The sequence below is a fragment of the Fistularia commersonii genome, chromosome 18 (assembly GCF_037954325.1).
Source record: "Fistularia commersonii isolate RoL2024-O1a breed Wild chromosome 18, RoL_Fcom_v1.0, whole genome shotgun sequence".
NCBI classification, from domain to species: Eukaryota; Metazoa; Chordata; class Actinopteri; order Syngnathiformes; family Fistulariidae; genus Fistularia; species Fistularia commersonii.
Genome location: NC_141301.1, coordinates 2,696,609 through 2,718,950, shown reverse-complemented (window position 1 = coordinate 2,718,950; position 22,342 = coordinate 2,696,609). Strand labels below are relative to the sequence as shown.

The 22,342-nt window shown below is 47.0% G+C and overlaps 2 protein-coding genes across 4 annotated transcripts; both read left to right on the top strand.

Moving 5' to 3' along the window:
* Positions 1-338: 338 nt before the first annotated feature.
* Positions 339-4,448, top strand: mlnr (motilin receptor). 2 transcript variants are annotated; one of them, XM_086164520.1, is made up of 3 exons: positions 339-387; positions 634-1,518; positions 4,141-4,448. In XM_086164520.1, exons 2-3 carry the CDS (start codon positions 660-662, stop codon positions 4,446-4,448), a joined length of 1,167 nt encoding a protein of 388 aa, XP_086020646.1. In that variant the 5' UTR covers positions 339-387; positions 634-659. The 2 variants fall into 2 exon arrangements, with proteins under 2 accessions (XP_086020646.1, XP_086020647.1); XM_086164521.1 differs by having other exon boundaries at positions 340-387; positions 683-1,518.
* A 2,685-nt stretch (positions 4,449-7,133) lies between these two features.
* LOC147224167 (capZ-interacting protein) lies at positions 7,134-21,797 on the top strand. 2 transcript variants are annotated; one of them, XM_086164800.1, is made up of 6 exons: positions 7,134-7,887; positions 16,724-16,810; positions 16,887-16,958; positions 18,118-18,183; positions 18,671-18,874; positions 20,983-21,797. In XM_086164800.1, the coding sequence occupies exons 1-6, from the start codon at positions 7,882-7,884 to the stop codon at positions 21,292-21,294; spliced, it is 747 nt and encodes a 248-aa protein (XP_086020926.1). In that variant the 5' UTR covers positions 7,134-7,881; the 3' UTR covers positions 21,295-21,797. The 2 variants fall into 2 exon arrangements, with proteins under 2 accessions (XP_086020926.1, XP_086020927.1); XM_086164801.1 differs by lacking the exons at positions 7,134-7,887; positions 16,724-16,810; positions 16,887-16,958; positions 18,118-18,183 and adding an exon at positions 18,204-18,419.
* Positions 21,798-22,342: the final 545 nt, after the last annotated feature.

Genomic DNA, 22,342 nt, shown 5'->3' with positions numbered 1-22,342 from the left:
ATGATGGGGGGGTCCCTCACCACTTTACCCCCCCCCCCATCCCATCATTTGATTGTGTGGATAAGTTGTACACACACACACACACACACACACACACACACACCCCAGGGTTGCTCCCTGGCTCCTCGGAGGAGGAGGTGCTCCCTCGGTTCCTCACCGGCTGCTTAGCGCCAGGAACCGTCTCTGCTGCTTCATGACGTTCCTCTCCTCCTCCTTCTCCTCTTCTTCTTCTTCCTCCTCTTCATCCTCCTCTTCCAGCTCCTCCTCCTGCCTCCTCATCCTCCTCCTGCCACCGTCGCAGCCGCCGCTGCCTTTTCTCCCGCCGACGACACGAAAGGACGAGGCTGCCGGACGAGGAGCTGACGGTTCTTCCCCCCTCCTGCCGAGGTAAAGTTCTCGCACCGTCTCATTTTTCTCATATCTCACAAGGTTCGAAGCGAGGCTTCGAACTAATTCGAGCAAGTTTGGAAAGTTAAATCCATTTTCTTGTGCGTTTTAAAGTGTTTATGTCTCTCCGCTGAAGCCTAGTTTGCATGGTGGTGTTTTTTGAAGCTTGGGGCGCATTCGCCCGCCCCAAACAAATATGGAGACCCTGAGTTTGTTTTCTGCTGGCTGGGGGGGGTTTTCTCGCAGCGGGGAACGTCGGCGCCCGCGGGTTCATGGCTCCTTCTCCACTCCCCAGCCTCCTCTTCGCTCCGCCCCCGGCCCTGAGCCCGCGCCCGGAGGAGGTCGGCATGCCTTGGAGCAGACCCCAGGTGGAGCTCCACGCCGGCGGGGCCGAATCGGCGGACCAGTACAGCGTGGACGAGCACCACTACGAGGGCTCCCTCTTCCCCGCCTCCACGCTCATCCCCGTCACCGTCATCTGCATCCTCATCTTCGTGGTGGGGGTGATGGGCAACACCATGACCATCCTCATCATCCAGCACTTCAAGGACATGAAGACCACCACCAACCTGTACCTGTCCAGCATGGCCGTGTCCGACCTGGTCATCTTCCTGTGCCTGCCCTTCGACCTCTACCGCCTGTGGAAGTACGTGCCGTGGCTGTTCGGCGAGGCCGTCTGCCGCTTCTACCACTACGTCTTCGAGGGCTGCACCTCCGCCACCATCCTCCACATCGCCGCGTTGAGCGTGGAGCGCTACCTGGCCATCAGCTTCCCCCTGAGGATCAAGGTGGTGGTGACGCGCCGGCGGGTGCAGTACATCATCCTGGCCCTGTGGATCTTCGCCCTGGCGTCGGCGGCGCCCACGCTCTTCCTGGTGGGGGTGGAGTACGACAACGACACGCACCCCGACTACAGCACGGGCCAGTGCAAGCACACCAGCGACGCCATCAGCTCGGGGCAGCTGCACATCATGCTGTGGGTGTCCACCGCCTACTTCTTCTGCCCCATGCTCTGCCTCATCTTCCTCTACGGCTCCATCGGCTGCAAGCTGTGGAAGAGCAAGAACGAGCTGCAGGGCCCCTGCAGCCTGACCCGCGAGCGCTCGCACCGCCAGACCGTCAAGATCCAGGGTGAGGACGCGCGCCCTCCGTGCACCCGTCGCTCGCTTCGCCTCGTCGCCCGTTTATGTGTTTATCTATCGACGGAAACCCATCATTTACAAATGTTCGGGAAGCGAAGTTCACAAACATATGAATGAATGATAAATAAATAGATAAGTAAATGCGGAGGTAAATACAGAAATCATTAAAAGTGCATTTTTTATAAATCGATAAATGAATGAACAAAGGTTCATTTTAAACGAATAAAAAATTAAGATGCATTTAAGTGCATTTTAAAGTCAAATATTAATAAAGGTGCCTTTCTAAATAGATAAAAGTGCATTTTAACTGGATAAATAAATACATTTAGATGTATTTCAAATAAATAAAAGTGTATTTTAAAGACAAATATAAATAAAGGTACCTTCTAAATAGATAAAAGTGCATTTTAAATGGATAAATAGATACGTTTAGATGTATTTCAAATAAATAAGTGTATTTTAAAGACATATATAAATAAAGGGACATTCTAGATAGATAAAATTGCATTTTAAATGGCTAAATAAATACATTTTGATGTATTTCAAATAAATAAAAAGTTTATTTTAAAGACAAATATATATAAAGGGACATTCTAAATAGATAAAAGTGCATTTTAAATGGATAAATAAATACATTTAGATTTATTTCAAATAAATAAAAGTGCATTTTAGGTAAATGAATGGATGGATAAATAAATAAAAGTTCTATTTTTAAATAAAAAACAGACAAGTAAACACATTTTAAATAGGTGAATGAACAAATAAAGGAACATTTGAAATGAATAATAAAAAAATAAATTGAGTGGTTGAAAGAAATAAAGCATAAATAAAGGTTTGCACATTTTGAATATAGATAAATAAAAAAACACAAATAAATAAATACAGATCTTGGATAAATAAATAAAAGCTGATTTAAAAGGAAATATAACAATGTGTATTTTAAGGAATTTATATACAAATGTAAGTTCTGAATAAACAAAATATAAGGGAAATAAATTTCTAAATAACAATAATATAAATATATGTTATTATAAATAACCCTGACGAGGACCAGTCAGCGCGGGATGAACGTTTCCCAGTCCAGAGATCTCAAATGTCACATTCTGGGTATCTTTTCATCATCACATCTTGTTTCTGTTTATTAGTCTTGCGGGCAGGACGGGGCCCCCTCGGGCCGCCGTCCGCGCAGGAAGCTCCGCTTTATTTATTTCAAAAAAATTTTAACCGTCATATTTCCGAGCAGCGGCGTCGGATCAGGCTGCTTCTACGGGACATTTATTAGCCCGCGACGCCGGCGTAGCATCCACATCGGTTAAGTTACAAATTGGATTGTCAGCGGAGGGCCGCCATCAATCAGCGCTAATGGAAATCTGCATGCTCCCCTGGTCCCAGGGGGTGGAGGTGTGTGTGAGTGTGTGTGTGTGTGTGTGTGTGTGAGTGTGTGTGTGGTCAAGAGATCAATTCTGGACAAAACTGTGACTGTGGTTGTGAACAGTCGCCATGAGCTGCAAATAATCCGGCTGTCTTGAATTATCGAGTTAAGATTAATTTTACCCTACACACACACACACACACAGATCGTAAGTCTATCAGCGACCGCGTCCCGATCAATAACCATGACGTCCGGAGATCTGATCTTCACTTCACGACCTCTACGGACGGAAAAAGAAACTTTCTTTTTGGGTGGACACATGCGTGGATGGATGGACGGATTGAAATAAACAAATAAATGACAGAAACAAATAGATTGATTAATTAATGGAGGATGGATGGATGGATAGAGGTAAATAAATGAATGATAGATAAATGATGGATGGATAAATAGAGATACATGCACAGATAAATGAATAGATAAATAAATAGGTTAATCAATCAATTGATGAATGGATGGATTGAGCTAAACATATAAATGATAGATAAATAATGGATGATTAATGAACGGTTGGATAGAGATAAATAAATAGATTCAGATGGATGGATATTTATTAGGAGTCTCCATGGCGACTGATGCCTTTGTGAAACATTTAAAACGATTTCAATTGTGACATCATTGGCGCCGGCTGTGGACACGCGTGTTTGTGTGTGACCCTCAGGTCATGTGCGTGTTGGCGTGTTGCCGTGCACGTGCGTTGCCAGTGGGGAGAGCAGCCATCCAGGACCAGAGGTTATAAGTGGATTAAAGGGACTGAAAACCAATTTCACCCAACACACACACACACACAGTCCCGTGTGTGTGTGTTCTGTGTTTGTATGTGCATGCATACGTGCACCAAGGTCAGCGGGGCCACGAAAGAAATTCAAAATAAGAAAAAAGAACAACAACAAGGAAATGAGTGATCGAATTAACGGATTTACGGAAACGTCGTCGTGCAGCCAATCGCAGCCGTCCTTGCAGCAGGAGGCGGGGTTTAAACGGGACCTGTCAATCACAGGCTCACATACATTTACGGGCCATTTAAAGTCTGGAAAGGGCGGGAAAAAAAAATACGGATGAATCATCTAAAGAAGGATATCAGCTTAGATATATAATAAAACAATCCGACGCGTCTCCTCCGTGTTTTGTGCTGGATTCTCGGTTCCTCAGCTGACTTCTGGTCTGGTGTCTCCTCAGTGGTGGTGGTCCTGGCCTTCATCATCTGCTGGCTGCCGTACTACATCGGCCGCAACCTCTTCGCCCAGGTGGAGGACTACGACACGGCCATGCTGAGCCAGAACTTCAACATGGCGTCCATGGTGCTCTGCTACCTCAGCGCCTCCATCAACCCCGTCGTCTACAACCTCATGTCGCGCAAGTACAGGGCGGCGGCTAAGCGTCTCTTCCTGCTACACCGGCGACCGGCGCCGGCCCTCCGTCGCCAGAGGCCGCTCTGCGTGGTCGACCACGCGTCCACCATGAATGAGAGCTTGAGCGGGGTGTGAGGGGGGTGGCGAGGGGGCGGGGTTTAGCCGGCGCCGGGTTAGAAGGTGTGATGGGAAACGGAGGGAGGGTCGGGGGGGTCGAGGGTATTTCTGTTTTAGGTCGGGCGCCGGGTTCGTATGCAACACGGCGGACGACGGTTAGGTGGAAGGGGGGGGGTTTCAAAGGCCGGTCGCCATGGAAACAGGGCCGGCGCGTGGCGTTTTTCGCAGGCCACCTGAGCCCCGGGGTCTCGGGTGGCGCTACGTGCAGGTCGCCGCGCGTAATCTGACAGGGTTATTACATTACCCGGGCTCTGAGTCGGATTTGCCCCCCCGCCGCATCACCATATTCAAAGTAATGGTCGCTCTAAGTGCATTTCAAAGACGGGGGGAGATATTAGCCTGTCAGCAGAGCGGGCGCCGCTTCCGCTTGCATAATCGTCACGCCGCCGCCACCGCCGCTCCCCTTCGCCCCCCCCCGACCTTCCTCCTTATCAGAAGCAGCCCTCTTGTTGAAAGAAACGGCGCTCCGGTGTCGTCCGTGCGTCGGCGGGGGGGGGGTTTGAGTCGGCGGCGCGCCGGCCTGCCATCGCTCCTCGGTAAGATCAACAACCCGCCGCGGCCCCGTCTACCCTTTACACCCCCTCGGTTATTTTCTGAGCTGATAATGAAAGAAGGTGACGGCGAGTGTCCGGAGCTGTCAACGCCCCCTGCTTTCACGCCAACCAGAGAAAACAATGCTCGCGTGCTCCGGCGCCGTTTCCACCGCCGAGATCCACATCGCCCGCCCGCCCCGAGGCCCCGTCTGAATCCCGGGGCGTCTCCTCACATCAAGTCACCTGTGACATTCGCTCGCCAAGCGGTTTCTTCGACGGCGCCATCCCCCCCCCCCCCCCCCCCCCCCCCCCCCCCCCCCCCCCCCCCCCCCCCCCGCCCTCCCATTGACGGAGGCTCTCCGTGCTGCTTCCATGAACGTCCGCCATGTTTGTATCCAGAGTCGATGTTTTTAGAATCCGAGGGTAAAAAAAAAAAAAGAAACGTTTTGTCCGGTTTCCTGCTGGTTTGTCTTATTAAAGTTTTACAGCTGTTCCAAGTTTGCGCCTCCTTTACTACCAAACCGCAGATGGAGAAATCTCCTCCCGTTGATATTTCCAATTTAATTCATTCATTATCCCATCCGTATCCCTGCTGTCATTGGCCGAGAGGCAGGTTTCGCTCGCCAGTCACAAATTCAGACTTACAACTGTTCAACCATTCATTCATGCAACCTTTCTCTTTTTTGATTTGCGCGTCATCAAAAGACATACAGCCATTCAGATTAATTAATCAATGAAAAAGCTTTTATTATGCTGGTAAGAAATGTATAAAGCACACTATATAAACCTAGAAAACGGGAATTCTAATGATTTGATCTTCTAATTTCTCCTTTTTTGTGCGCATTGGATTTCGCGCCAGATTTTTTTTTTTTTTTTTTGCAAATTAGAACCAGCATGTTTTTTTCTTTTTTTTTTTTAATTTAATGAAATCTCATTTTTATTTATTTATTTATTTTATTTATTTTTATTTTTTTTTTGCTACTTTTAAATGTTCTATTTGAGTTCATGTCATACCCAGAGATGTCGTTGTAGTGGCGTCATTCAACCACAAGGGGGCGCCAAATATCATCCCTGCCAGGGGGCTCTTAAGTGTTGTGACGTCATACTCTGGGGTGTCATTGAACAGTAGTATTCTTAGTATTCAAAGCGCTTTTTATTCTTATTTTTTGGTATCAGCCTCATCTCGCGTCCCCTTTTTCACTGTCAGCAAAACCCTTGGCCTCTTCCTGTCGACCCGCCGCTCCGTTCATGTGCTGGACAGGAAGCTGCGTAAAAACGGGGCTTGATTTAGGAGAGGAAGTCCTAAAGGGGCCCCCGGGGGTCCGGGACCCCGGGGCCGGGCTGTCCCTGCGGGTCATCAGCCGCCCACCTCCAGGTAAAAAAGCCTCGCGGACGGCAGGCATTGATATCTTTGCATAATAATCTCGCGTTGCTGCTTTCACCCCCCCCGTTTGTCCGAAATGGTTTGCTCCATGTCGACCCTTTGTTTTTATTGTTAATTATCCAACAGAATCCGAGTGATTTAAGGAATCTTCAAATATTGCCAGTCTTTATTTCATCTTATCATCAGTGTGACGTCATCGGTTTGTCGGCATGACGTCTCGCATCCCGTTAAACTTCCAGGAATGTCATAAAAACAGACGAAAGAGAAAATTAAATGGCCAAATTGTCCTCAATGTATGCCGCCTTCCCATGCAAGACGCTCAATGTTTTGAGCAAAGGCACGTCGAGAGGAGCTGGGAATGGAACCGCCGACCTTCTGCTGCACCAGATGCAAGACATGCAAGCCAAAGCCGCCTCACACACACACACATACACACTCACGCACACACGTACACACTCACGCAGAGGTATATTCCCAGTATAAATCAGAGACCAGGCGTAGCTGCCTGTGAAACACATCCTGATAATCATGCAGGAGTGACTCGTTTCTGCTGGTGTTTCAGGTCCCGACGTCAGAGGAGCAGGTGTTTCCGAAGCCGGCGAGCGGGAAACACGCGGCGGCGTCCAAATTCGATCGAAGAGGAATGAAAGCGTCCGAGCTCTGGAGCCTCGGAGAGGCGGCGGCTCTCTTGTGTGTGATTTTCTCTATTTCTAGGAAAGACATCCAGCGCCGGCCATGCTAGTTAGCCTTGTTAGCAGCTGCGGCGGCTGCACGTAGACACGTGCTAATTTTGCTTGCGGTCGCAGGCGCGGTGTCGGTCACATGACCCGCCTGGACCCTAAAGGGTTCATTCAGAAATGGAAACGAGCCGTGGGATTAGACGACTTTATCTGCCAAAGGTGAAAGCGGACAAACAACACCGGAGGAAATCTTTTTCTTTCTCGTCATCTCAGAGAAAAGAGTGGAGATCCCCCCTTTCCGACTCGGCCACACACACAGGAAGCAGGAAGGAAGCAGTGGGCGGAGCCTAATCGCCCAAGTCGGAGTGGAAAAAGTAGGGCTTTTTGTTTCCTGCTTCCTGGGTGGAAGAAAAGACTAATTTATAAGAAATATAAATCCACACAGGACTGAAAGAATAATTTACTCTTTTGAGAAAGTCAACTATTGACAACTTCCTATATTCAGCTTTTATTTTGAAAGTCTTCAGAGGAAGTTCTGCTTCTTTTAATCCGTGCAACTTTACAACTCAGAGGAACTGTGACAAAAAAAAAAAAAAAAAAAAAAAAAGTTGTCCACTCCTCCTCTCCTTCCTCCTGCCTCTCCTCGTCCCAGGGCTGATTTGGCTCCAGATATAAACACGGCGCTGCCGTCCGTCCTCGCTGCCATTCCTCACGGCCGGCGGATCCAGGAGGCCCCGGAGAGCGGGCAGGGAGAAAAAGAAGGAGCGGGAGGAGGGAGCGGCGCTTTCCTCAGGATGGAGGTAGGAGATTCAGCTCCTCACCGGCAGATGTTTTGTTTTTCTCCTCACGTGCAGCCGTGGGGTGATGATGTTCACCTCAAGCTCACTGGGAAACCCAGGATATTTGTAGTATTACTTGAGAAAAACTTCATTACCGCTTCTTCCAAGTACCTCGTTCTTGCTGGCGAGTATCTTATCGCCATCACGCGTTTCCTGGACCCCCAGGCCGACCCTCGGCCGGCCGGGAAAACCCTCATTTTCAGAGACTCAGAGGGACTCGTGCTGCAAACTGCTCAGACCCTGACGTGATTACATTGTAAATGAGCAGAACTCGCAAATACGCTCATTTGGCTAAATTATTTGGAGGTTATTTTAAAATGCTGATTGAAACAGGTCGAAGACGAAGGTTCACTTTTCTGTGAATTTCTAAAATAAAAACCCTGACAGGGGAGGAGGAGGAGGAGGAGGAGGAGGAAGCAGGGAGGTACGCTTCCTTTCGATGTTCCCCGCAGGAGGAGCGGCTCCCCACGGGGCGCCGACACCCCATTTTTTGAATTTTCTGAAAGGGTTTTTAAGAGCGAGCTTGCGTCGGCGGGAGGAGGGGCAGGAAACGGCGTCACAAGGAGCGCGGCCTCGCGTTCACCTCCAGCCTCGTCTCAAACCTCTCCTTGAGGCCTCCAGCATCTTCTCGAAGTGTTTCAAGTCATGTGGCGAGGAGGAAGAGGAGGAACGCCCGCCGCCCCGCAGCACGTTGGGGGAAAACATTAGCATCGGGAAGTGTTCGGCGCCAAAGCGCTCCCAGCAAAAACCGGTAAACAAGCGCGGTAAAAAAAACACTTCACTTAAAAAGTGGAATCTGTGTGCTAGCCATGCTAGCAATGCTAGCGCCCCCAGGTGGACCAGCTGCAGAAATCCGAAAGCAATATCCGGATCGCAATCAATAGTCGTAGTATCGGTCGTGGGATTGTGATCAATATTCATCAATCACATCCCCGTGATCGCTCCTGTCAGTACCTGCCCTCTCCTGTAGGTGGCGCTGTGTTCGCCAGAAACTGCGGATAAGACGTTTATATCACATCCGGGGGTGCGGAGCTTATCCCAGCTGTGATTGGACGAGAGGAGGGGTTCGCCCCGGACTGGTCACCAATCACAGGGCCCCATGTAGGGACGTGGTTCACCCACTCATCATTATTGGACTGTGGGAGAAACCACCGCGCAGCCCCCATATCATCTATATCGTTCTAATTATTTTTAAATTAATTATTAATTAATAAATGAATTTAATTTAACTTTTTAAAAACATTTTTTTTTAATAATAATAATTTTGAATTTCTAATTTTATTCCATCTTCAAACCCCTCTTTCGCGCTGCCGTCTTGGAACGAGAACCCTCACATCTCTCTGTTTCCCAACTTCCATGACAGACTTCATCCCGTGTGTGTGTGTGTGTGTGTGTGTGTGTGAATGCCCGAGAGTACTTGAGAGTGTTGCCGAGGTGGAGTGTGTGTGGGTGGGTGGCTGGTGGGGGTTTGAGGGAGTCTCCCTTTATGGAAAAACAACACCCCGCTAAATGAGTGAGTATTCTGGTCTGCCCCGCCAAGCATGTGGCGCGCACATTTATTATGTAATCCATAGTAAACTCAAGAAACCAGACGTTTAACAAGACCTCCCCCCCCCCCCCCGCTACGAAATAAGACGTCATTTACGTCGTATTACCGTGTCATTAGCCATAATGAAATCTTCTGCAGGAGCTCCGGCTCTGGAGGGCCGGGGGTCCCGCCAGAACCGCCGGCGTGGAGGAAACCGCGGCGTCTGGACCCTCTGAAATCATGGACCGAAATAGGGTGTCTGTGTGTGTGTGTTCTGGTTTTACAGAATGAAAACGACAAGAACATTTTGAAAGTTTGTGCATATGTGTGTGTGTGTGTGTGCGTCCAGCAGTTCGTGTGTATTCAAAACACTCACGTGGTGTTGTAAACATGCAGCCGCTGGACTGACAGTGTTTGGGTGAAGCACAACAGGAAATGGTTGTTTTTGTTGGCGGTGAATCGTAGTTCTCATCTTGTAGTACTTTGTACTTGTTGTCCTTTTTCGGTCCTGCGATGAAATAACGCCACCGTTTTACCGATTCGTGAAACGACTCGCCCGACGTGACCAGGTGTGTGATGCGGCGTCGTGGTGACGGGCCGATGATGTCATCGGGCGGGTCGCCGTCGGCGTGACCTCGAGCCGAAAGGGCTGTTACCGAACAAAACCCTATGGCGAGCGACCAATGAGATCACGGGACACGCCTTGGCGGGTGATGTCACTCGTTGATGTCATCGGGTGCCATGACGACACAGGCGTCCGCCGCCAAAAAGCAGGAACACTTAGCGGGCTTGTTTAGCCGATGTTTTTTGGGACACGTTCTGCACACGCGAGCTCAGCACGCTAACGCCATCTATCCAGCGCCGTCGCATCGGACTTTTTTTTTTTTTTTAAAAGTAAAGCGAGGGGGGGGTCGGACAAATCTTTTGGGGAACGTTTTCACCTTGACGGTTCGTCAAGCGTCTCCTTGAGCCTCATAACGCCGCCCCGCTGCTTATTGCCCATTTTACGTAATTGCCTCAGATTCATTTCAGCCCTTGAACTCCACACGTGGTGTGTGTGTATGTATGTGTGTGTGTGTGTGTGTGTTAAATTTCTTCCTCTGAGCCCTATCTTGGGAGGAGGGAGCGTCGGACCCTGAACCTCCCCCTCCCTCAGCGCCCGAAGCCCCATGTGGGGCTGAGAGATAGCAGGGGGTGGGAACCGATAGGGAGAACACACACACACACACACACACACACACACAGACACACACAGATGCAAGCACGCACACTCCAGTGCTTTCAAAAGAATGTAAGCAAGGGGAATTACGCTTAAACGGGAAGTTCAGCCATTCACACGCTTTCTCACAAGCGTCTCCTCAGTCCAGATTCTCTCCAGGCCGCTGTCGCTTGCCGCCGTCGCTCGCCGCCGCCGCCCCCTTCAGCCCGGGAGTGGAAGCGAAGCCGCGTTCACGCACAAGCGAAGAGCGGCCGACGAAGCGTAGTGATGGTTTCCGTCGCCTCCTGCCCGCCTTCACGCCGCTGCTCCGTCTCTTCCTTATTTGGCAGAAAGTAGCGGGAATATAAGTCGGCCTCTGCGTCCGGGCTCCACTTGAGTTAGTCAAAATAAGCCATGCTGCGTCGCCACGACGACGCCGTCGCAGTCCCGCGCGTTACGATTGTCCCGTAAAAAACGTGCGCTTCCAAGCATCGAGAAAGTAAAAGCAGATCCACTTCCTGTCCTGGGAAAACCTGGATCATCAGAAATATGTGGATTTTTTTTTTTTCGGGAGGCTTTTATTTTTTTTGGTTTATTTTGGTTTATTTCTATTCACTCACAAACCCGGTCAGAGCTTAAGCTCCAGTAAAGACCCAGCAAGTTCTCCATGTTCTCCGTGTGCTTGGTGTTCCTCTGGGTTTTTGAAAAAAAAACGTTGACAAACGATCCCAAAAGAGGACTTTTTGTCCCTTCTCGGCCTTCCTATGACATCTTCGCTGTCATAAAAATATAGATAAATGAATGTCGGCGGGTCGAGTTTGGAAAAACGAAGCCGCCTCCACGTTGAATCGACGCTCTCGCATATCCGTTTGAGTCGACGCTCTTCTTACGCTTCTAGTGAAGCGCCTGCAGGGATTGAAGACGGGCGGCGTCGGCGCGGCTTCGCACGCAGCTCTCTGATCTCTCGACGCGTTTATTTTCCTTTCCCTCGGCCTTTCGGATTATGATTATTATTATTATTAGTTCATACTAGTCTCCTCGCCCGGCGGAGCTGCAGCACCTCTCACCCCTCCTGCAGCAGCATGCAAGGCGAGCGCCTCCGTTTACCTCATCCCTTACCGAGGCCTGCTCTGGTCCACACACACTCCCACACACACACACACACACTCACACACACACACATGCGAGCATGCAGATGCGATGCCATAACGGCTGTGGAAAAGTGAGACAGTCATCGGACGGCGGCTCCAAAAAACACATCACGTTTTCCCAGGAAAGTCCGAGCAGGAGGCCCGTCCTCTTTCCTCCTCTCTCTCTGTTTTCATTTTGGGAGGTCGGCGAGGGTCGACGCCGCGGCGAGAGGCGTTTTCGGCGGGATCTCGCCCAACAGCCACTCTTTGATCTGTTGTTTTTATCTCCGCCCACGTCCATATAGTCATATTTTGCAAGGCTGCTCGGGAGGGTCAAGATCATGGAGTCGGACACGGTGTTTGTCAGCAACGCGGTAGATGTCACGCCTCCCCCTCTCCCCCCCGCCGCCGCCGCCGCCGCCGCTCTCTGACTACTGCTTTTATATCGAGGCGATATGTTGGGGATTTATAGGGAAATGTCATGTGCCTCCTCGCCTTTACCTCTGGAGACGGAGTCACAGGGAGCGCACAAAGACAGCCTTTGTGCGCGGCGTTCGCCCCCGTGGTCTCCTCACGTCTGCCCGGTCATACAGCCAACCTCGTGTCTCCGTCCGCAGCTCTGACGCCGAGCGGATTAACCTCCTCCTGTCCGAACGCGTCGGGTATCTCCCGGCCCGTCCTGTGACGCTTTAACCGACGTCTCCCATCGACGTGGCGCCAAATCGCAACCCGATCTTTCCGCGGAAAGATGATCCACGGGAACCCTTTCGCTCGGCGTGGGCGGCCGTCTGCCTCGACCATCAGAGAGGAGGACGGAAAGATAGAAAAGGAGAGTGAGATATGAGGAATCAAGCACGGATGCTAACGTAAAAGTAGCGCTAACAGTCACACGCTAATAGCTTTAACATCGATTAAAGAAACGCCGCAGTAAATCGAACCACACCTTCTGGAAACCTGCGACATGAGAAAGGATAGGAGGATCGGCAGGAATCAACGCGAGAGATGTTTTCAACTTCCTGTTCGCCGTCCCAGCAGATTTGGGATTTTTTTTCCCATTTCTATTGCAGCATCCGTACGACCAGCCCCGCCTCCTGTGTATGCAGTGACCATGACGAAAGCGTGATCAAGGCTCGTACCTTTTTTTGCGTTCGCGTCACGTGACAGGGACCCTTTTTCATTCAGCAGTTTCCTTGTTTAGACACGGCCGCTCGCCGGCTGCTTTTGTGTTTCAGATGCGGTCGCGGGAGCAGAGGGGTTAGCGTAGCCGTTTCCCCATGGCTCTGGGGTTTTTCTCTTCCCAGGCCTATAGACCCTAAAAATAGCCCAACCCCCCCCTAGACCCCACCTCCTGCAGGGAACCGCATTTTCCCAGCCGTCCGGAGAAGCCGGGGTTCCCAGACGACCTAAATGTTTGCAGGGCCGAACGCGGCCCCGGTTCGGTGCGGAGGGAGGCGACGGCGGACAAATTTTGACCTCATTGTTGACATCGAATCTTCGTTCGTTCGGCTCCGAGGACTCTCAGATCTAATAGGATGCTTTGGATATGAAGTGTGATCGCTGATAGACGCAAACACATTCACTGTCTCCATGTTCTCCTCCTTGGGTTCCCTGTTTGTTCTCCTGGGTTCTTGCCTGGTTCCCCGTCTCTCAGATTTCTTGAAGACACTAAAATGTCTATCCGGTGTCGGTTTGGAAAGCCGTTCCCACCGAAGGCGCCCCCGTTTAGTTTCGGGTCTGAGTTTCTCCCCTGAGCCGGAGTTGAGAAATACCTGAAACGTCCGACGGGCCGAACAAAAGCCGACTTCCTCTCGGCGGCGGCCCTTGTTTTCGAGGGACAGGAAAGAGTTAAACAATCGGAGGTTGAGGAAAAAACAGCGCGGCAGCCAAGTGGCCCTCTGGCGCCTGTTAATACGCCCTCATTCATTCATTTATTATCTATACTGCTGATCCTGCAGGGCGCCGGAGCCTCCGACTGTGATCGGATGATAGGCGGACCCGTTGTCAGGGACCTTTGTGTGGAGACGTACAATAATTCACCCTCTCATCTACACGTGATCTCGAAATATACGACCATTCATCCTCTCATTCACCCCGAGGGGCCAAAAGCGCTTCTTTTGGGACAATTTATCAACTTCTTTTCCTGTAAATTTTCATTCAAGTTGGATCTTAAAGGCCAAGAGCGCACCGGTGAACGGCAGCATTCATTCATTCATTATTTCATTCATTCATTATTTCATTCTTGAAACCTCTTTTTCCGCACTCCGAGGGGCTGAAGTCTATCTAAGCTGTGATAAGGACAAAGACATACTCACTCACTCATTCATTCATTCATGCAATGATTCACTCACTCATTCGTACATCATTTACCCATTTGATCATTCGTATAACCATTCACTTATTAATTCATTCATACAACCATTCACTCATTTGTTCATTTATACGATAATTCATGCATTTGTTCATTCATTCATACAGTAATTTAGTCATTCATTAATTCATATAACCATTCATCATTGCATACGATGATTTAGTCATTCATTCATTTATTCATGCATTCATGCATTCATACTAACATTCACTCATACATTAATTCATGCAATGATTCACTCACCCTTTCATTCATGCAATCATGCACTCTCTCATTCATTTATTTATACAGTCCTTTATTCACTCACTCATTCATACAATCAGTCATCTATTCACTCATTCATTAACTAATTTAACCATTCACTTATTTATTCATTCATACAACCATTTACTCATTTCCTCATTATATACGATCATCCACACATTTATTCATTTCTACAATCATTTAGTCATTTGTTCATTTATATGATAATTCACTTAATAATTCACTTCACTCACTAATTTATCAATGCATTTGTTCATTCATTCATACAGTAATTTAGTCATTCATTCATCCATATAACCATTCATTCATTAATACAATCATTTATCATTTGATCATTCATACAACATTCACTCATTCATTCATTCATACAACATTCACTCACTCATTCATACAACCATTCTCTTTTTTTATTCATATTTTATTCATTTTTTTATTCATTTATCTAAAAACATGCAGCCGTCCACCCTCTCACGGCTCCTCCGAGATGCTGTCATGCGTTGGGTGGAGGCGGCGAGGCGGTGAGGTCATACTGAGAACAAGGAAAATAAAGCGTGCGATTAGAGCGCGGAATGGGACGGGTGGAGGTGGAGGTGCGGGAGGCGGCGAGGGTCGGCGAGGATGAGGGAAAGGGGGGGGGGGGGTGTTTATGTTTGCGTTTCCACGGGTTACGGTCGGGGAAGGAGGGCGCTTGAGGAGGAAGTGTGAAGGAGCAGCTGGGAGGACGAAAAAAAGGTGAAAAATAGTCCGATGCGGGACCCCGACTCCCCCCCCCCCCCCCCCCCCCCCCCCAACGCCAAAAACGGGATCCTGGGAAAATAGTGTGTGTGTGGGGGGAGGAGAGGGGGGTCAGAGTCCTGTTTTTTGAGGCTCACACACATTCCGGCCTGCAGAAATCAGCCGACTTATCGGCGAGCTAATGGCCGGGAGGAGCGGCGGCCCCCGAGTCGAGGGGGCGGGGGGGCGATAAGGAAACGGCGTCCCTGTCACGGGCCGCGGCGTGATGTTAGCCAGCTGCGGAGCGGGGAGGAGAGGGGCCTCCCTCGCCGCCGGACGACCGAGGAACGACGAACCCTCGCAAACCGGCGTCTCTTTGCGTTCCCCGAGGAGAAGGAGGAGGCTAACAGTTACATGCTAATAGCTAACAAGATGGAATAATAGGTTTAATATTTATATCAGAAATGGGCTGGGATGGAGAGAGTCTGCATGGGGTTCCTCCCCCAGACAAATTACTTTTAACACCATTTTTGTGCAATAACTGTATCAAATACTAGTAGTGCAGAACTATAAACGTACATTTAGCGCACCTGAATATTAGCCGCGCCGGCTAAAAATGAACAATGTACGTGTGCATATATAAGCCGCACTTGTCTATAAGCCAAAGGTGGCCACGTTGTAAGATATTTACACTAAAAAGATATTACAAGGAAATATTTTTACTTACTTATTTTTACTTTTATTTAACTTTAATTGAATACATACAGGTAGCATCTACAAATATGTACTGGAAATGCTTTTTTTTCTGAACAGCGCCTGTAACACATCAGATGAAACAGATTAATAACAAATAACACAAGGAAAAATCAGTCCATCCATCCATCAGTCCATTTTCAATTTTACTTACTTATTTTATTATTTTATTATTTTATTTTTTTATTTTTTTACTTATTTCTTATAGGTAGCATTCACAAAAATTTACTGGAAATGCTTTTTTTCTGAACAGCGCCTGTAACACGGCGGATGAAAAAGATCAATAACAAATAACACAGGGAGAAGTCAGTCCATCCATCTCTATTTTTGATTTTACTCACTAAATTTTACTTTTATTTAACTTTTAATTAAATACATATAGGTAACATCTACAAATATGCACTGGAAATGCTTTTTTTCTGAACAGCGGCTGTAACATGGCGAATGAAACAGATTAATAACAAATAACACAAGGAGAGGTCAGTCCATCCCGCTCTATTTTCGATTTTACTTACTAATTTTTAATTTTATTTAACTTTTAATTAGATACATACAGGTAACATCTACAAATATGGACTGGAAATGTTTTTTTCCGAACAGCGGCTGTAACACGGCGGATGAAACAGATTAATAACAAATAACACGAGGATGAATGTTTTGGTGGCATACAGCCAAAAAAAAAAAAAAAAAAACATAAATCATTGTTGAAACCACTTTTTCAAAGCGTGTGTAAAAAGTAGCGGAAATAGTTGTAAATATACTTGCTTGCTCCTAAAGCTTTATTTTTAGATATTTTGTATTTTCACATGGATGCTTATATTTCTCTGGAACTTTTCTCCCAGAAGGATTCTCCATCCAAGCCCTCGGTGGCGGAGCTGGCCGGAAGGTTCAAAGGTCACATCCTCCCGTCGCCCGTCGCCGGCGAGGAGGTAATCCAGAACATTCCCCCGCAACCGTTTACCGTCCGTGCAAAACGGTTCAGTCAGAAATGTTTTGTTTATTCAGCCGGCGTTTCGAAGGAAGACACCTTGGTCCCCGAAGCTCCAGAAACAAAGAGATGAACTTGAAGACTCGGACGTGAGTTTGCTTTTCTTTGTTTTTTTTTTTTTTCTTTTTTTTGACCTACTGCCTCCTATTTGAACAGTTACATGGATCAAAAGAACGAAAAAATAAAAATAAAATGATAACAAAGATTGTTACCCAGGTGTCTAAGAATAAGAATAAGAACAACTTTATTTATCCTGTAGGAAATTTTTGTGTGAGAGTTTCAAGTAAAACATAACAATAATAAATAATTGTAGGAAATTGTATAAACAGTATAAAAAAAGGGGGGAGAAGAAGAAATACAAATAAAACTATAAAGTGACAAAGTAACAAGTCAAGGCTATAATGTGTCTTAAGGTCTTAAGTACAAAGATTTTGAGGTTCTACTCTTTATAGTTATGTATTTAGTTTTGTTCTCTATATTATCATAGTATTGATATTATGACTGAAACGCCTTTATTTTTATTTCCATGTGCAATTTCAGGATGTTTTCTTTCTGCACTTGCTGATCGATGTAATATACTATAATATAACATAATGACAGTTTATTATTATTATCATTATTGATTATTTTAATAGTAGGATTTAAATAAAACTAAATAATAAATAAAATTAAATTAAATAAATCCAACATTTAAAAATTAGCCTGTGATTAAAAAGACAAGATGGAATCCAAAGAGGTGAAATACGCAAAGTAAGTGTGAAAATGAAAATAGAAATGGAAAAACAAATTAAAATACGAAAACCTAAAACAGTAGGATAAAATGTTAAAGGTTAAATTGTTAAAAGTTAAATGTGTAGAAACTAAACCACAGGAGATAAAATTAAATAAAGGCACATAAAAATAATAAAATGAAAGATATGGTAAATTCACATCTAAAGAAAAATGTAATATATATTAGAAATAAATATATTTATATAATAATTTATATTATATATTTTTATGATATGTTTTTCTTTTAAAGGTAAAAGAATGTTATATAAAAAAAACTGGAAGCAGGAAAAGAAATTCAGACAAGAGTGATGAAATGAAAAAGAATACAATAAGCAAAAAGGATAAAATAAGAAATAATAAACCGATGGAATTACATTTTAAAACTACAAACAAATACTGTGATTCTGTCAATTAAATAAAAAAAAAAAAAAAAAAAAAAAAACAAGTAACTGAGCCTCAACCTGTCGCTTCCCTCAGAAAATCGTTCCCACGAGTCCCGTGAAGGTCAGGATGAAGAACTCCTCCGTCATCGAGAAGCTGCAGGTGGGTGTTCGGTAGCTTGGCAGCGAGGCGAGGGGTTTATAGCCGGAGCGTTACTGCCCCCTACCGCCCGGCCTCAGCCGGCGCCGGGTTGGGCGCCGTTTGCAGGGATTAGGGAGCTAATGGGATCAGGGGCCGCTCAGCCTCCGGCGCCGCCGCTCCTCCCGCCATTCACATGGTGGGCAGCCATGGGACAGAAGGGCTGCCGCTTCTCCCTCTTCCTCTTCTCCCCGGTGCAGGTAGGAAACCATCTCCCCTGTGGACGTCTGCGGCGAGCGTCCAGCAATTGAATCTCTAAAAACAAAAAAAAAAAACAAAACAGGACGGCGGCCATTTTTTTTAACGTACAAATTCTCAATTTAATATGAGCTCCAATTGGGTCGGCGCTGTTTTTTCACCTGACATTCTCCTCAGAAAGTAGCTTGAGCTACAGATTGATTCGAGTGTTTTTAAATACATCGCCATGGCAACGGGATTACTTTCCTTGCAGGCCAACCTGGCCCTGTCGCCCACCGCTCTCCTGCCTCCGTCCAAGAGTCCCGAGGGGAAGTTGCCGCCGGGGCCGCTGTCCCCCGCCGCGCCCCGCAGCCCGCCGACCCCGACCCCGCGCCCGTCGCAACCCTCCATCGAAGACGAAGACCCCGCCGTCTTCGCCGACCCTCCGGACGGCGCCCTGCTTCCCAGCTTCAACAAGGTAAACCCCGTCGTCATGACGTGTAATATCGTGGTCGGGCTCCGGATTCATGAAATTCGCCGCCGCCCGGAAGGGGGGCTTCTGAGGTGACGCACGCCATCTTTGCCGTGACGCGGCGGCCTCGCACGTGGCCGCCCTCCTCCCCCCCCCCCCCCCCGCTGACGTGTCCCTCAGCAGGTGTTGGTTATGCAGCCTCTGTCTAAGCAGTCCTTGGATAAGCGCGGGATGGAGATTGAAGATTTAATCCCCTTAGCCTAGTTAGAGTCTTTGGCTTCGACGGTCGAGCGCTAACATGTCATATCGCTTTCCGTTTTGATTTTATTCACGTCCGCCCTGTTTTGTCCAGCTGTCAATAGCAGATAGCCGGGGACAAAAAAAAAACAAATACAAGAAGAGGTGAAAGAGAAAATAAGAAGCTACTAAGCAGTTGAAGGTATGCAGTGTACAAGTATATCATGTACTTGTATGTGCAGTACAGTGACGTGCGCTCAGCTTCATGGCTGGTGAGACGTCATCTGTCAGATTTACAAACATATGAACCCTACGGAGTAAGAATAAGAACAAGAATAAGAACAACTTTATTTATTCCAAAGGAAATTGTTGTGCCAGAGTTTCAAATAAAACATAACAATAATAAATAATAGTAGGAAATTGTATAAACAGTATAAAAAAGGGGGAGAATAAGAAATACAAATAAAACTATAAAGTGTCTAAGTAACAAGTCAAGGCTATAAAGTGTTTTAAGGTCTTAAGTACAAATCATATACAAATTATATGTAAATCATATATAAATTGTATACAAATCAGTCAGATTTACAAATATATGAACCCTACCAAATAGCTTATTCATCATTTTATTGGCAGCAGTTAGCGTGTTTTGTTTAAAATATCATATCAGCATTCTTTACATATACAAACTGTAGCATAGAAAAAAGCACATTTAAAAAAATGTCATTATCTCTTACCTTTACTTATAAATGACGTCCATGCGGCGCTGAGCGGTTTTCCTTTACCTTAGCATTGTGCGATCTGACGTGATTGGCCGACCGCTCATGTTTGATTAGGCCTCTTTGCTGATTCTTCAGGTCAAAATATCTCATTTGACTCCAGAAGTTGTCAGAAGTTGAGAAAAAAATGCAGGAAAAGCAGAAAAGGCGCTCCATTACTGGACATCCACACAGCAGCCTTTTCGAGTGAACCACTCCGTTTGAAAAGACTTGAGTCTTCCGTCTCCGAGTCAGAAGCAAATCCGGCGTCGGTCTTCCCTTACTTATTATCTCTTGCTTCGACTGCAAGTCCAGTTTAGAAAATTCTCTCAGTTAGCTATGTAATCCTTTATTGGAAATAAAGCCAAGCAAGAGGAAAAAATTACTCGATGGCTGCACTTGACTTGCTAACTGTTTACAGTAGCTTGCTATTGCAAATTCTATTATTCTTTCGCCGAATAGTAAGAAGGATCCCTGGGACCAGCGGTGCCCCCTACCATGAGGCACCGTCACTGCGTGCCTCACTTAGTGTGTCTTTGCTGCCACTTTAGGATCGCTCGGCACGAGAAACACTTTACGGTTGTTGACGAAAAAAAATTATACACATCAGCTAAAGTATGGAATTTTAGTTCATATATTAGTGCTTAAAGTGTTTGAAAATTTTAATGGTGACATCCACAGAGACAGCAATACTGTCTCAGCCCCATAGCATGGCAGCGCAGTTAGCAGAATCATTGCGCAATCCATAGTGGGCGCCGCTGGCTGCCGTGTCACCGCACGTCTCCTCTTCATATTTAAACGCTAAATGTGATTTTTTTTCAGCGATTTTGGAAAAAAAAAAGATCAAAACTGGTGAAGCTAGGTGGAAAATAACTCTATAGTACAAATCACTGAATAAATAGAACCATTCAATTATTTTTTCATTTAACATTTTTTCTTCCCATGATGCCAGGTGAGGCCAGGTGAGCCCCAGCCTCACCTGCCTTTACTGACTGCATGTCACAGGTGTAGTATTTTTGCAGATAAGGTGAATGTGAGAGTGTCAAAGCGTCTCCATGTGGGTCCTTAGAGTTCAGGGTTCCCCGCTGACTCATCTCCTCTCTGATTGGCTGTGACCGGCAGACTCGAGCGCGGCTGTCGTTCAAGCGGCGCCCGCCCACCCGGCGGCACCGGAGGTCGGCCGGCGAGGAAGCGGGCGACCCCAAGGAGAACGGGGACCAGGGTGTAGACGAGGAGGCCGAGGCGGAACCGCCGGACGACCCAGAGGGCGGCGAGGCGGAGAGGGACGGAGAACAAGTCGGGGACTGCGAGGAAACTGCGAGAGAGCCAGAACCGGAGGAGAAGAAGCAAATCTCCATGGCGACGGAGGAGGCGGAGGAGGAGGGGCCTCCGGACTCCAGCCTCTGTCCGACGGAGCGGACGGCGAGCTGCTGAACGTTTTACCGGCAAACTATCTATATGAATGTAAGTTATTCTGTGCTTTGGAAAGGAGAACTTTGACTCCGCCCACTTTGTACAAAGGCCCGCCCTGCTTCCCGCCGCTCTGCCGCCCCCTTGTGGTCACCCGCGGAAGCGCGACCATTTCCCGTGCACGGAGGTCCCGCCGGGTCCAGAACTTTTTTGACCCGCACCTTCCCTTCACCTTCCACCGGCGCCCCCACGCTCCATTTTTACAACAAGTAGAATTCTTTTCTCCTGCAGAGATTCAAAGACAAAAAAAAAAAAAAAGAAGGCAACAGCACCCTGCACTTGATTTTGTACTTCATGTTGTACTTCATGTGTGTACATGTACGTGTATATATGAAAGGATGTACTTCGCTTGGCTAGTTTTCTAGTTTCCGTTTTGACGTGGAAGGGTTGAGGGGGGGTCTTGGAAGCCACGCACAGGAAACGTCAAGACAATAAAGGGCTCCGTTCCTCCGTGAAGGGAAAGGAAACGTTTTCTGCCTCTCTTCAGGTCCGCCACATGACCGTAGCTGGAAAGGCTACAAGTACTAAGGAGTATACTATTTTTTTTTTTTTTTTTTTATTATTATTTTTTAATTAATTTTTATGCCCCTGCCAGCATGTGCCATTTTCTCTGGAATCACAAATTTTTCATAATTTATTACTTGTGGATTTATAATTCATATTCATTTTTCAGTTAACCTTTTTTAAAAAAATTATTTACATGATTTTTCCGTGTTCGCTCAGAAACATTGTTTCTGAATTTGATATTGAAAGGGTATTAGACAAGGTTGGGTTTCTCGAATGTGAACGAGGTCATCCCTAAATAACCAGCCACCGTTGGCACGGCTTACTGCGACCAATCGCAGCGCTTTCTGGGAGAAGAGGCGGGGTTCCACCGGGATGGGTCACCTGTCAATCACAGCGCAACTTGCAGAACTGAGTAAACGCAATAAGTAACAGGAAATACTCGTAAATAACAAAAAAATGAAAGTGAATTAAATAAAACAAAAGTAAAAAAAAATATACAAAAAAA